We start from the raw sequence: 16,091 nt of genomic DNA on the forward strand, positions 1-16,091 counted from the left end.
TTGAAAGACAACTTTATTTTCATTTCTGTGGGACTTGCTTGGTGATTGAAAGGGCTGCTCTTTGAGAACAAAACCATCCCATTGAGATATACAGAGTTATGGTCATTATGGCAATCTGCTATTTTCCAGATGACAGTTACCACATGATAAGGAGTAGTACAGAAATGAGAATTTAAAAAGTCATAAAAAAAAGCATTTATTAACCACAGTGCTTAATATCTTCATGTCCTGTGTTAGATATTCGTATTAAAACATGTGAGATTCTATGTGTTATAAAAGTCTTAAAGTGTATTATTTAAGACAATACTAATAAACTAATATATAATAAAGTGTATACAAAGGCATAGTGAACAACAGTAAGCCAGTATATGAATGGACTGCAAAAGGGAAGTGTCAATATTTAGTGTGCAATGTAGAAATTGCGGTGCCTTTGCTTTTATTACATTGCTTGTCCTCTCACAAAGGTACTAATGTACAGTGACCAAAAAGCAGAAAGCTAAATGTCTATAGCTCCAAAATCTTTAAGGTTTTTCTGTACAAAAGAATCCTGTGGAGGGTTGTGTAAAACTCATATTCGTGGGACCTGCACCCAGGGACTCAGATTTGGTACATCTGGGGTATGGCCCAGGAATCTGCAGTTTAGCCAGTGCTCTACCCGGTTATAAGGCCAATAATGTTCCAGAGTTTATAGTTTGAGGCCACCTTGCACTATCAAGAGTTAATAATAGCCACATGACATTTTAAAGTGTATTTCTTCTATGTTTATGCATTTCCTTTTTACAGATTAGTTATTAAGAGATGCTAATAGATAAGATGTTTGGTTCGTTTTTCTCTTCCAGCTATGCTGTTGTGCTCCAGCAAGAGTATACTGTTAATTATATTAATGTGTTATAGTCTTGTCTGTGCAACAGTCTCAGACCACAAGTAAAAGTTTGTCTTTCACCAGTCCCAGCATTTTAACCTAGTTTCCAGAATTCTGACATTCAGTAACAGTGGTGTTGTTCAAAAGAATTGTCACACTACCTAGTCATTTTGCCCTTTCGTGAACAACAGATTGACCCTGTAAGGAGAAATATGTGGTAAGTTGATGAAAATGGAAAGCCTGGTCTCTGCTATGATTCTATTTTAGTTCTTAGTTTATTCAACAAGAACCAAAACAGGGCAGCCCCGGTGGCGCAGCAGTTTAGCACCGCCTGCAGCCTGGGGTGTGATCCTGGAGACCCAGGATCGAGTCCCACATCGGGCTTCCTGCATGGAGCCTGCTTCTCCCTCTGCCTGTGTCTCTGCCTCTCTCTTCGCTCTCTCTGAATGAGTAAATAAATAAATCTTAAAAAAAAGAAAAAAAAAAAGAACCAGAACAGTTTTCATTATTAACTTGTATTCAATACTTATAGTCCTTTCCTTGCCCCGGTATCTTAATCTGTATTTGGATCTTGTTTACTCTGTCAGTTTTTTATTTTTTTTTATTTATTTTCTCTGTCAGTTTTTTAATTTGCAAGTTTTGAATACGTGCAACTTTTGAATAATTACAGTCTTAATAGAAAAAACATTGTTTTACTATTGTTACTCAGGTCCTTAACTATTAGGAAAGTCTAGTGCTGTGAATAGAACAGTGTATCCATGGCAACCTGGCAGTCAACTTTTTATCTTACCAACATATTTATAGGTTTAAAATTAAAGGATCTTTTTATTTAACTGAAGTACATGTAAAGAACAATTTGTTTGGGGGATCCCTGGGTGGCGCAGCGGTTTGGCGCTTGCCTTTGGCCCAGGGCGTGATCCTGGAGACCCGGGATCGAGTCCCACATCGGGCTCCTGGTGCATGGAGCCTGCTTCTCCCTCTGCCTATGTCTCTGCCTCTCTCTCTCTCTCTGTGACTATCATAAATAAAAAAAAAAAAAAAAAAAAAAAAAAAAGAACAATTTGTTTCATCTCTAGGCCTTAGTTCATCCTGTGAATCACTATTATCATGTATATGTTTAATGATTATTAATAGGAGAAATACTGTATATACAACCATTTCCATCATAAAATGTCTATATTGTGCAAGACCTTCATTTAATATATTTTGAAGACTTGTGACAGATTTTCTTAATACTAGGGTTACAAACATGAATGACAGTCACTTCTTAGTAGGGCCTTTGATATTTCCCTTTATTCTGTTCTTAGGTTGCTCAACCTTTGAGCTATTGTTTTTGTTGTTTTATTTCTTTTCCCTAATAATCATGAAATATTTAAATATCAAGTAATTTTAAAGGACAATAACAGAAAACTATCTTAGTGCCCTAATTTTATTAGCCTTAATACTGTAGTAATAATACCTTAGCTGTCTTAAAACAAAATTTTTTGTGAACAGTTGTTAGTATAAAGATATCAGGCTTTGGTCTTTTAACTACTGTACAAGAAATTTGGAATTTCAAACAGTACTAAAGATCTGTGGAACTGATTTAGAAATCCGAGTTCTTGTTCAGGTTGGAGTCTGTCCACTAGGGGGCAGCACCGCTTTTGTATCTGCTGCTTTGATCTCTGTAGGTTCTGTGCACAGCGTTTCATTGAAAAACAAATGTGGACCTCAGTTAATTTTTACACGGAAAGCATATCTGGATATTTCAGAAATAACCAAACTACACAGCTTATTTTGCTTTAAAACATTCTTTAAGTTTTATTTAATTCCACCGTTTGTGAGGTAATATTCTGTTATGCAACAGCTTGATAGGAATATATATAACTGTTTTCATGTAGACATGAAAGAGAGGTATTCTTGATGATTTTCCTTCTGGGTTGACCGTTTTATAAGGAATCAAAGAGAATAGGGTAAGAATTTATTTGTTTTACTATTTGGCTTGTTGTTAAGGCCCATCCCATCCCACTCCCATTAACAGACAACCTAGAAATGCTTTAGAATAACTGGAATATTTCATGTCTTCTTTGAGAAACTACACTTAGATTTATTTAGCTTTCCTGTATAAAGAAAGAGAATGAGTCATTCACAGGATAGTATGGAGAATCATTTTTTTATACCATGTTTAAAGATAGAACAGAATACAGAAACTCTTAAGTTGTGACAGTAGCTCATTTTTTTGTTTTAACTCTTCTCATCAGATTGTCAAAGAAAAACACTATAATATTGCTGGCTGATTTTTTAAAAATAATAGGGAAAAATACATTGCTTTGGCTGAATTCTCTAAACTAGAATCACATGTAATCTTTTTCCTCAATATTCATTCAATTAGGTAATGCACTTAATTTTAAAATACAATTGTATAGTCAACAGAAGGAATTTTTTTACCACTTAACAAATTCTTTGTTTAAAATGTTCTGTAATAACTCAAAGTAATAAGGATTTGTCATTTTAAATTCTTTGGAAAATAATACTCCAAGTCACCATGCTTTGGCATTTGATGTTTGGCTTATTGAAACCAATATTTCTTACATATAATCATTGTGTGACTTCATTACACATTTGTCAACTTTGGACTAATTATTTTTATACAGCTAGGGCAGGGCACTGCATCCTGTGATCGTCTTTCTTACTAATAGGATTCTGTCTGCTTCAGCAGGCAGTAATTGAAGGCTTCATGTAAGAGTAGAGGAAAAAAAAGTTTTAGCCTGAGTAGGCCATTGTCACAGCTTCTGGTAACCAGTAGAACAGAAAACATGAGAAAATTGAACTCAGAATAGAAAAATCAGAAACCAGGAAGACTATCCAAGAGAAGAAAAAGCATGTCCTAGAGCTGTTGCTTTAAGTGTGGCAAATATGATTCTACTTAAAATCTTTATGTTTGTGATTACCCTGGAGATTGAAACAGTCTTTCAGATAAATACTTTTTAATTCACGTTGTCCTATTGTAGTTGTTCAAACAATTGAGTTGTAGAATTTCTCTTCCTTCTGACAAAGAACATTTATGTTCCATAGCCAGTTTCTCATAAATCTAAAAAAAAAAAAAGTATGGCTTAAGTGCACGAGGGAATAAAGCCATGTATTGTAGATAATAAATTTATACCAATTTGTTTTTGTTATCTGAGCTTTTTTCATAATTCTGTCAATAGTTAAGACAGATTAACTTTTTTAAGAAAAGTGGTATCTTCATTTAGGTTTGGCAAGCAGCTTATTTTGTCTTTAATCTTAAGAATTCCTACAAGCTTCAAAGATTAAATGTCAATTGTTAAAGATAATAGACAAAAAGACATGTAATAAAATGAAATACAGATATATCTAAATAGTTTTACCTTCTCAGTTGGTGATTACAAACAGCAAGTGCTTGGTGGTGGAATGAAAATGAGAAATTATGAAAAACACCTAGATGGTATCCTTTTAATAACATGGAGCCCATCATACATAGGCAATACATCTTTAACGGTCACCCTCTTATTTGTTCTCATTTGTGGTGTTACTGGTGTTTGAGGTTGGTTGGCCTCCCAGAATTCCCTCCCTGTGTTACAGCTCCATTCAAAAAGGTTTTATATTATTCACTGCTGGTGTCTCTTTTGAGGGAGTGGAAAGTAGTGGATGTTTAAAATGTTTTAGATCTTTAAAGGCAGAAATTTGAAAGTTATTATGACAAAGCACCAAGTCAGGATGCTCTGAATTCCATAATGGTGCAAATTCAGGTACACGGTTTTGAAGGGAAATATCTTCCCTCTTAAAGTTTTTGGAATAACAAAAGATTGTATGCATATTAAGTAAATAAAAACCTTAGTTTATCTGTTTAATAATAAAAAAATATTAAGGGTGCACTTTGCATATTTCAGATTGTATGTAATCCAGAATCAGAATACTTGGGTTCAAATTTCTGCTCAACCATTCACTAGCTGTGTGCTCACGAGCACGTTCCTCAACTTCTGAGGCCTTAGTTCCCTCATCTATAAAGTGATCTGCCTCATAGAATCAAGCAAGTGCCGCTATACAAAGCATTTAATAAGTGGAAGCTGCAGTTGTGAATATGGTGATCCAAAAACTGCACATGCCTTCTGGAAAAGTGTTTGTCTTCATTTGAGGTCAAGTATAGAGGTCCTGATGTCAGCCATTAAATTTAACATAGAAGTATTTGACCCAAGCTGTCTTTATAATCATTGTTTCTTACCTCCCAAAGCTAGCTATGTGTTATTTATTTACTGGTACTCTTTCCATAACCATCTTTTCAGTGTATGTTAAAGCAAAGCCTGTTTGGGCATTAACTGATTAATAAATTTGGCGGGGGGGCGGGGAGGGAGGTGGCTTTGCTTTTCATGGACCAAAACAACCCAGTTGTAATCATGCTGTGTTCCAATTAAATACATCCTTTTTGAACTGTGAAATGAGAATGTCAGAACATCTGATCTAGTCTTCTACTTTAAAACATTGCTTCCACCATTTGTGCCCACTAGAACAGAGAAACTTAGTTTAAAAAGGCAGTAGCTTTTACACCAGCTAACAGATTTTATTGCTAGGATGATTTGCTTAGCTTGTTTCTTCTATAGTGTAAGCAAAGATCTCTTTTCTTTCATGCCCCTATTCTTTACAGTATTGAAAATTTTGTTAATAAGATTTCAAAAACATGTACAAGACACTAATTTTAGTCTCTGTAAACATACTGACATCAAGACTGACATTTGTCTCTGCTGAATTTATGTTACTATACCATCGACTCTAAGTTTTTAATAGAAAAGAGATAAAATGTGCCTTGGGGCTGTGCAACCCTGAAATTCAAGTGCTTTTGTGTCCCTATTCAGACATAATCTCCTTCTCTGTAGTCCCAAGGCACAAGTGTTAAGTAAATAAAGGGACTAATAAGACTATTGTTTACATAATTATAACCCTGTCAGAAATAGGGACCTCTGTTGAATTATGTGTTGAATGAAGATTTGGTGATGACCAAATCTGTGGGGGGAGGGGGGGGAGTTACATAAATGAGAAGGACAGTAGAGCTACCTAATACCCTTTGGTTTAACAGACATACAGACATGGTTTAAAGAAATACAGAAACAGGATTCTCCTGTGACACAGAAGAACCTCAAAAATGTGGACAAAAGAAATGCATAAACTTGTTAAGGGGTAATATAGAAAAGAGGGTCTTTGGGGGGCTAGTGATATTTGTGTTTTCTGGAAGATGGAATTAGGTACGCAGTTCCTTATGTCTTGTGTGGACATCTGAAGAGCACACCGATGTGTATATTATGAGAATTTATAAAATCTCTTTAAAAACACTGGTATGGGGGATCCCTGGGTGGCTCAGCGGTTTAGCGCCTGCCTTTGGCCCAGGGCGCGATCCTGGAGTCCCGGGATCGAGTCCCGCATCAGGCTCCCTGCATGGAGCCTGCTTCTCCCTCCTCCTGTGTCTCTGCCTCTCTCTCTCTCTCTCTCTCTCTCTCTCTCATTCTCTATCATAAATAAATAAATAAATCTTTAAAAAAAAAAAAAACACACTGGTATGATTTCACCTCCTAAACTGGTTACTTATAGTTGCTTCTCTCAAGTAGAAAACCTGCTCTGTCTTGGTATAAATCTATTATCCTTACCAGTCTTCACTTTGTTTGGAGAGAGTAGTTTTCCAGGTTTGTAGAAAATAAAATAAATGAAAAGGCTTCTAACATACTTTATCAACAACCCACTAGCTCACATTTTAAGATGCAACCTGAAAGTGCCGATAATATTTTGTTATGTAAAATTAGCATATTTGTTTTGTTTTTGAGTCATTATTCTAATAATCGTTGGAAAACTGATTTTCGTGATTCTGTTTCAGTCAAAAATGGCTTGTTAGTTTTCAGAAAAAGAATCAAGTATGTTATAAGATCTTGATGTCATTTTTTAAAAACTCAAAAAAGAAATTACTTTCCATTTAAAGAGAATCTGCTTCCTGCTTAAGTGGCTAATATTTTAATTAAGTTGGGAGTGAAGTTTTTCTGAGAGTCTCCTGATAAACTCCCTCTTTTATGTTGATGGTAATTAAACAGATCCCTGAGGACACCACGGGCTCTGCGCAAGGCCCATGCTAATTGTCAGACATGAGACACTGACCAGTTGGTTTGCTCTTGAATAGTCCGCAGCGTGCTGTCAGCGCGGCAGTTTTATTTTTATGTATTGTGAGCTGTTGTCAGGGCTAACTGGGTGCCATTGTGGCTGAAGATGTTGCGCAAATTGAGGCAGATGGCTCAGATTCAGACACGTGTCATACAGAAAGGGGAAAGGGGATTGGCCCTGCAAAGTGGGGTCACAGCAGGTCACAGACCTGCTCTACACTTGTTAGTGTTTTCAAAAGCTCATGTGCGGCAACTTTGTTTTTCTCCAGCCATCCCTGCAATCAAACCCCCTCCCCCCAAAAAAATGTGTGGAACATGCTCCATGTGGGAAACAGAGGCCTGGGAGGGTACCGTCCTCTTCCTTCACGTCTCTGGGGCTCAACTGTGCGTGCAGAATGAATTAGCAGGATTGACAGAAGTTCATTGTGCCTCCAACGGCTTTTCAGTCAATTGCAGTGCTTAAAAGGCTAGTTTTGCTTTTAATTCCATGTAATTAGTAGATTCTTCATGTCTTGGAATTTAGTAATGGAGCCTTAGACCTCGAGTTTCCTCTATTCTAGAGCAAAAAGAAGTATCTAACGTTCTGAACATTAAAAGTTTTAAAAAGGAGGAGTGTGGTGTTATACCTGGCATGTGATTTTGTTACATGTCATCATCAACATTAGAGATTGAATTTGAATATTTTAATATGCACGCATGAATTTCTGAAACGATATGAGTTTTATAATGTCCATAAAATTATTTAACTTCTTGAGTAATCATTTTCACATATGAGGAATTAAAATTTCAAGCTCTTTGAGAGAAGTACCTTTCCTTAATATGTCTCAAAAATAAAAATACAGTGGTTCATTTTAAATGGCCCTGTGCCTGACGAAATGTTAAACATCAAATGAATGATTCCCAAATATCTATTAATGGAGAATTATTCACACATATCTATTGTCCAAACTAAGAAGTAAAATAGACTTACTTTTCTTATTCTGTTCTAACTGTGCACTAAGATTACCTGCTTGTGGTAAGCATGGTGCTGGGCAGTTTATCGATTTTTGAGAAGAATGCTTGGCTTTGGGTTTTTGGCAGTAGGGAACCTGTAAGAAATTACTGAGAAAACAATTATTTTAGACTTATTTGAATCTGTGCTGTCTCCTTTCCCCCACCGCCCTCATAATAAAAGGTCTCTTTCTTTCCCTTCAGGTTTGCAGCTAAAACTGTGCACAGTGGGTCATTGATGCTCGTCACAGTAGAGCTGAAGGAAGGCTCTACAGCCCAGCTTATCATCAACACTGAGAGAACCGTGATCGGTTCTGTTCTGCTGCGGGAGTTGAAGCCTGTCCTGTCCCAGGGGTAACCTGCTTACATCTGGACTTCAGAATCTGGCACACAACAAAAGTGCCTGGCATCCACTACTGCTGCCTTTCATTTATAATAATAGCCCTTCCATCTGGCAGCGGGGAAAGAATACACTCTTGACATTCTTGTCTCCTGCTTTAGAATGCTAGTGTGTATCTATCATGTATGCAATACTTTCCCCCTTTTCGCTTTGCTAACCAAAGAACATATATTTTACTGTCAGTTTTCTCAACTCTTGAATCCATGTGGCATTTTCACTGTCCTGCTACTACTTCTGGCCTTCTCCTCTTCCTTCTCCTTTTTCACAATGATGGGCATGAATTGGGTATTTTAAGTTCATTGGAAATCACCCTCCGTCCCAGGGTAAGCAAAAATTAGCCTAGAAAAAGTCTAAACGGCATCTCAGCTTGGTATGTGAAAATTGGAGTAGCATACTTTTTAGAATTAAATACAAAAACAACAAGATCTCTACAGAATTTTGTTCTGTGAATTTCCTGGTATTGTAATTGGTTATTGACAACGCTCATCATGAAGTCATCTCCAAATAATAAACTAGCATATGAATAACATGTGTCTTTGCATTTTTAATGAGAAATTGTATGTAATACTGAAGTTCATAGGCTGATACTTATTTTAAAGCAAATGGTTTGAGTATTATATTCTGCAAAGAAGCAATCAGTGGGGTTTAGTTAGTGAAAGAAAAATGACTTTCGAACCCAAATAGATTTTCTAATTGTTTAGAGAATAGTGAACTCCAAGAAAAAAAATGATATATTGAATAACAATAGCAAAAATCATCATGTTATAAAATAAAATGTCTCTGTGCAGTCTTAATTGTAGAGATCATTATAAGGTATATTACACCTGCTGGATATATTCTTTGGATCTCATTGTTCCTTTAGGAATCTTGATGCCCAACTTAGATGAACTGAAACACCTTTCGAAACTAACCAGTATAAACCTAATCATAGAAATTTTTTTAAAAGTTACATAATCAGCATATTTGCACTTTTCCCTGGAGTGTCTGTTTCCTAATTTAGGCACGTTACTGTTTTTATTAAGATTGTCCTATAGCTGGGAAACTTTTTTCTAAGTCTTTTATACCTTTTTAAAACCAGTTGAAATTTTATTTACCTTTCTGATGTAAGGTAATAGGCTTTAAGAGAGTATATGCTAGTTAGTTCCCTTTCTGTAAAGCCACATAAAGATTTTTAAAAAGTAAAAAGAGAATATACATTGAAAGAAATACTGTGGAACATACATAAAGAGGAAAAGAACAGAACGAACATTCTTGGAAAATACATATTGAGAAGAACAAAACACCCTAAAAAAATATTTAAATTTTCAAGCTCATGAGCTGGAGAGAGAAAACAAGATTGATAAATTGTCCTGCTCTTGAAATACAGCAATTAATCTGGGTGAGAAGAAGTAGCGCCGTCGAAATCATGTGTTCAACCTCACTCTGGAGCCTTACATGTCATGGCAGTGTTGACACTCAGAAGCACCTCTTGCATTTTTTGCAGCCTCTTGGCATTTCCATTATTTTTTTTTTTTTTTTTTTGGCATTTCCATTATTAATCCTGTTTCTCAGGGCTTGCTTCACAACTTTGGATTTTTAAGTCAACAATTTTTTGAAATGTTATAATTTTACTGGCTAAATATCTGTTTTCTGAATAACGTATTTATACATGATGCATCAAAGCAGAAAGAAAATGTATGTTGTGATGTAGATCGGTTTTTGTTTTCCTTAAATTAGGACACTTATCTTTGAAAACAGGTCACTCATAGGTATGTATGTATTTAAAAACTAAGGGGACACCTGGTTGGCTCAACCCTTACATGTCTGCCTTTGGCCTAGAGTCCTGGGATCGAGTTCCACATCAGGGGCTTCCTGCAGGGAGCCTGCTTCTCCCTCTGCCTGTGTCTCTGCCTCTCTCTCTGTGTGTCTCTCATGAATAAATAAATAAAATCTTTAAAAAATAATAATAAAACTAAGGAAATTTCAGTAGAAATTTATTTTTGAATAAGAAATTTGTGATAGTTAACTTTAAGATTTAAAATCTATACAGAATAATGTATGCTAACAGTTGAAGCCATTTTAACATCAATAGCTGAATATCAATAAAATACTTTTCATATAAGAGAAATGAGAAAAATGATCAAAATCACAAGTTTAAGATGGAGGTGGAATGGGGTGGGGGCTCTTCCTTTTTTGGTACAATGTTTCAGAGTTCCTTACCTCATATTTCCTTTAACTTTATCATAATCCATGATTATCTCTAAATTGTTCCATTGAGTCGAGTTAGTCAGTGTTGAATTCTTAATTCTAGCTGTATTTTTTCATTTTAATGTCCACTTAATGGGACATTTTATATACACCAATCTTGAAGAATGGCTCTCATAGTATATTTCAGACTGAGCCTCATTTTTTGGTATCACATTGCCTCATTTTCAGTATCCCAATATATTTGCTTTATTTAAGAAAAGGAGAATGTTTTTATTCTGAAGAGACTGTAACAAAGAACTTATCAAATTAAAATATTTGATACTTGCCCTTCCCAGTAACTATTTGCAAACATTCAAATAACTTTATAATAGCTTATGAAAAATTTGCCCTTGTAACCTATGTTAAGAAGGTATCTATTACAGTAAAGGAGACAAGAATTCAGAATAATGAATAACATAAAGAGGTTTTAAAAAGCAAAGTTTAAAAAAAAAAAAAAAAGCAAAGTTTAGCTAGTTAGAGGAAAACCTAAGCTTTTCTTTTACCTTCTTTGTTTCCTCTCTGTAATCTCTCTATGGCTCTAGGGGAATGTGTTTAAATGGGGGAGAAGTCCCCTTTTCACATAATAAGAGGGGGAAAAGTACTGTTATAATGCAAAATTATCAAAGCCTTAAGACTGCATCCATGTGGAAGGTGAAGAACTGTGATAACCCTTGTCAGGGGTATAGTAAAATAGAAGATACGCTCTCTAATCCCAAGGAAAAAAAACAGTCCAATTGGCAATAAATGAAGAAATGGCAGTGTGGACATTGCTAAGTCAGCGAGCCCTGGTTTGCAAACAAATTTCGCTTATATACTAAAACAGGCTCATCTCCTTCTCCACCCTCACTCACTTTGGGTGCCAAGTCCAGTAGCTTTAAGTGAACTGTCAGCTTCCAGAGTCGTACTGAATCTATCTCTTCACCTCTACCTCCCCTCTCCTCACACAGGTGACCTGACCAGACCAGCCACTGGGTGCACATTTCTTTTGTTCTTCCATAAATTGAAGGTAGGTTAATTGAAAGGCAATTACCTTTTGATCATGTACTTGCCTTTTTTTTAAATCATCCGTTTTCTTCCAACTTGACCAGTTACCTCAAAAAAAGTTTTCATGATCACTTTCACTCTCTTCTTGAGATTTTAGAGGAACCAAAAAAAAAAAAAAAAGGTTATGATAGTGTTATACTCCTAGATGAGTAGAAATTGTGTTTAATAGGAAAACATGCTGTTAAATGGACCAGAAATTTGTTCCTGGATCTTCACAGTCTCCATCTCCTTTCTTTATGCGACTTTCTGACAAATAACGTTCAGTATGAGTAAATGAAGGCTTTACTCTTTCCATCTTGGTAACATTTTTTTTCCTACCATTTTTCAACTGTGTTATGGCATAAGCACTATTTTAAGACCTGACCTGGTAAGTTAACTACCATGGGAAATTGTCTTTTGAATAAAAACGTTTTAGGCTTCACATGATCACTTGACCAAAAACTTGGAACATAGCTGTTTGAAAGCTGAAATCGTTTCTGGAAAGAGTTGTGAGGCAGTTGCCTGGATAGTCCTATCACGCCAGTAAGAGCTATTGGATTTAAGGGGGAGAAGTGTTCACTGGGTTAGAGAGGTCTGAGAAGTTTCAACTGAGGCAATGAAGCTAGCTAGGTCTTTAAAGTTGGCTGGCATTTAGAAGAGCAAAGAGTTTCTAGGAGTGGAAGAAGAAAAAATAGTGTCTCAACAGACAAAAGGCTGTCTCTTAAAATGTACCTTTGTACAGAGCAACGTTACCCACACACCTTTCTCTGTACCCCCATGTTGCCCTTTTTCATTCCCAGGCTATGTCCCTGACACTATCCCCCAGGTCTCCAGCTCAGGGGTGGTGGGAGTTCAGAGAAGGGAATGGTTGCCATGCCTATGCTGGGGCCCATGCTTGAAAAAGAGGCGAGAAAAAGGAAGTTAGGAAGCAGTGAACTAGAGATTGGGAGAGATTGGCTTTGTTGGTTCTACTCTCCCACTTGTAAGCCAAGTTTAGATATTTCCTTGGCAATGTTAGTTATTTCCTGTACTTTTCAATTATTTCCAGGTTCTAAAATGAGTCTTTTGGGGTTTCAGAGTAGTGAAAGAATATGAAATTGCATTGGTATCTATTCACTGGTTAAGTGATCATGTGTTTAAGTGATGCCTAATCTTCTCTCATGTCTTTCTCTGGACCCAATTTGATGTCCATAGTCATTTGCACATGTAATTCCTGGCTGCTTCAATATATGTGTTCACTGAAGACCCAAGCCTCTTAGAACTCAAATATGGAATTATTACAACAGACTCAAGCCTGTCTTTAATGATCTTCTAAGACATTGCTTTCTCATCTACAACCTTGAGCACCACCAAAAATGAGGCTGAAGTGTAGGAGAATTTTCTTAAGTAAGAAAGTGGCACTCAAGTGGCACTCAAACTCACAACCCGAGTTCAAGAGTTGCATGCTCTATTGGCCGAGCCAACCAGGTGCCCCAGTGTAGAAGAATCTTTATTCTCAGATGTAGAGATGTTTAGAAGGCCTAACCAGTAGATAATTTTGCCAGTGGGCTCATGCATGTAAACCCTTGAAGACTGCAGATGCTGCATGTGTGCTTGGAGAGAACCGGGAAGCCTTACCTCACCTCACTTCTCATTAACTGGCCATGGAGGGGTTGCCAAGGGGTGAGTTTCATAATATAAGACGGAAGGAGGTAAAATAGATTAGCTTTCAAACTGTAGCTGAACAAGATTCTGATTTGTTCCTTGCAAAACATCTTCTCACTCATGTAAGAACCAAATTTGGGGGGGTTGGGGTTTAAGCAATGTGATGAATGTAAAGACTCTTGTTTAACAGTAGGGTCAGCCATCTCCGTGGATAATAGTAAGGAATTAAGACCATGGCCTACAAAAAGAAAAATACTAAATTTTTCCTTTGCAAAATAATTAAAAAGGGTTGTATGAAGATGGGCCCCTCGGGCTAAATTTGAACTTCCCACTTCTAATGAGTTCATTGTTACATGCCCAGTCCCTGTGTTAGTAAACTGTATAAAGTTAGGAATGACCACAAAGGGGTAAGACATGAACCCAAACACACTGCTCCAGGGGAAGTTAATGCAGACTTTTGGGGGAAACCCAGTACCCTCCCAGTTTGAAATTTGATTCTTGGTTTAAAATATCAAGCCATCCCGAGAGGGCCTCCTATTGGCCTCACATTGAAACTGCTAACACCCAGGAGTGCTCTTTCCATGACCCCAGAGTCTCCATTTTGCTCGGGCCTCATCAAAACCATGGGGCCTAAGTAAAAATATTTTGTAAACAAAGTTATGGGCAGCTCAGTTTTCTAATTGAAAGTAATTATGATTTCTGTGCTGTGGTGTAATTACCTAAAAAAATGTTATTTGATGATTAAGATTCTGGAGTGAATTGTGTTCTTTGGGCTCTTGCACCATTCCTCCATCAGGGACTTGGTTTCAGCGGTGTGCAGCTGCTGGAGTTGATTTACAGTGCTGCGGCTGTGGCTGGTCATAAATAAATCCTCTTATATAGTTGTTATGAACACCTGTTAGATCATCTGTCAGCAAAGCGCTGTTCACATTTATCATGGTGCGGTAGTTATTTTACCTCAATCCATTTCCAACTGACTCAGCCTCCATCGCTGGATTACTATTACCACACCATAATCGCTCGTTCCCACTCCATGTTACAACTTGCAGATAAAAGATTTCACTACTTGGCCAAATTTCATAAATAAAGGAGCAGTTCAGTGCAGTAAAAGTTTATTTTTGTCGTCATTTGTCACCCCATTATTCTATAAATCAAATGGAATAGCACTATTGCCAGCTCAGGCGTTGCTGTCAGCCTTAGGCATGGAAATGGTCCGTTTCTTCCTTTTAGATGAGATGACATGTCTTTCAGACTTAACTGGCTTATGGCTTTGTTTCACCCATTTCATTTTATTACCCCTCCAGGAAAAAAAAAAAAAAAAAAACCCTTTGGGAAAGAAAGACTTGCAGAGTGAAATGGAAACAGAAAATACAGAAAGCATGCTGCTTTGCTCCATGATCTGCGTTTCCCCCCATCCAGTCGTTAAGAATTGACCGCCAGCTCCTCATACTCTGAGTCCATGCCTAAGGATGCTTTCCATAAACTTCTGAGGGAGTTAGAGTTTCTATTTCGGAAAGGCCATTCCAACGTAGAATTACAAATATTGAAATACCTGATGTATATCCTCAAAGATCCTCTTGATTTGACAGGCTTTATGCAAAGAAAAGACGATCTGGTTTCTTTTGTAAAATGCATTTTAATGGCTTGGAGGCTTTGAGAGGGAATGGTCACTCCCAGAGAGTATCTTACCCCTTGGAGGCTTGTCAGCCGTGGAGCTTTGGAGCAAGAGTCAAGATTTATTAGCAAGTTGTGAACTCTGTCTCGGGCATAAGTCTGAGGAAGGCAATGTCCCTTGGTTAAAGGAAGAGGACAGAAAAAGCTGAAGGGATGGGGTAATAGAAAGGGTTTATAGTTGATATTATACTTCCGAGTTGGTTCTAATTCAACTTACATTCTTCATAGTCATTATGTAGCTCATAAATTCAATAAAGTGTTTTACTGTTACTATAAAAATGACAGGAGGGGGGTTTTATGTTGTAAGTTTCGTTAGTTGCTCTTCCTGTTTTATGTTGAACTTCTCAGGCCATTATGTCATTAAACTCCTTGGAGTCTGAAGGGCTCAGGCCCCTCCATTTCTTGCCTTTTGCACACTTGGCCATGTCAGCCCAGGCTAGGTCAGGCCACCGGACTCTTGGAGCTAACTGCAGTGGTGCCCGGAGAGCAGGGTGCTTGGTGTCTATTATTTCATGAGTAGTAGCTTCAGTCTGTGCCAGTGTGTAGTAAGGAGCAGAACGGCCTGGGGTTTGGGGGGGCGGGGAGGCAGCCTTAGACTACCTGAGGGGCTCTTTGGAAGAATGAGTCTATCAGGAGAACTTGCTGGATGGGGTGTGAGTAGCCCAAGATCCTCATGGACCCAGCGTTCCCTGAGTCAAGACTGGCCTCTGCTTCCTTATTAACCTTTGCATAACTCTAAATCCTAGATAAAGTTCTAAGCAAATGCAGAGTTAGAGTCAACTGGGATTGTTTGAAAGGAAACCCCACTCTCTTTTGGCCGTTTTCTTTGATTCTTGAAGAAGCAAGGGGCACTTCAGCTCTAAGAAACTTTGCTTTCTCCAGATGTTTGTTTTGAACAAAATATCCACACGGAAACAGCAACTACTAATTCTCTGGCCAGAGTGCATCAAGGCCTTAATCTAAAGCCTCCCATCCATCCAGCTGTCTGGCATTTGCTATTATAGGGCACCAACAGAGAAATGAGGCTGTGGCTTTATCACTGCACCCTGGGTGACAACTTGATTTTCTGCTTTCACCGCAGGCAGCAGCAGCCCAACATGATGGGGCTGTTAATTTGTGCATTTCATGGTGTCTG

At 37.4% G+C, this 16,091-nt stretch overlaps 1 protein-coding gene across 1 annotated transcript in view; it reads left to right on the forward strand.

Moving 5' to 3' along the window:
* AP3B1 (adaptor related protein complex 3 subunit beta 1) overlaps positions 1 to 8,917 on the forward strand; it is a 266,465-nt gene extending 257,548 nt beyond the window's left edge. Inside the window, 1 exon segment of the mRNA NM_001002974.2 lies at positions 8,194 to 8,917. Within this exon segment, the coding sequence (NP_001002974.1) occupies positions 8,194 to 8,347 (154 nt within the window). The 3' untranslated portion in view covers positions 8,348 to 8,917.
* The last annotated feature ends 7,174 nt before the right edge of the window (positions 8,918 to 16,091 follow it).

The sequence above is a fragment of the Canis lupus genome, chromosome 3 (genome assembly GCF_011100685.1).
Source record: "Canis lupus familiaris isolate Mischka breed German Shepherd chromosome 3, alternate assembly UU_Cfam_GSD_1.0, whole genome shotgun sequence".
Classification (NCBI taxonomy): domain Eukaryota; kingdom Metazoa; phylum Chordata; class Mammalia; order Carnivora; family Canidae; genus Canis; species Canis lupus.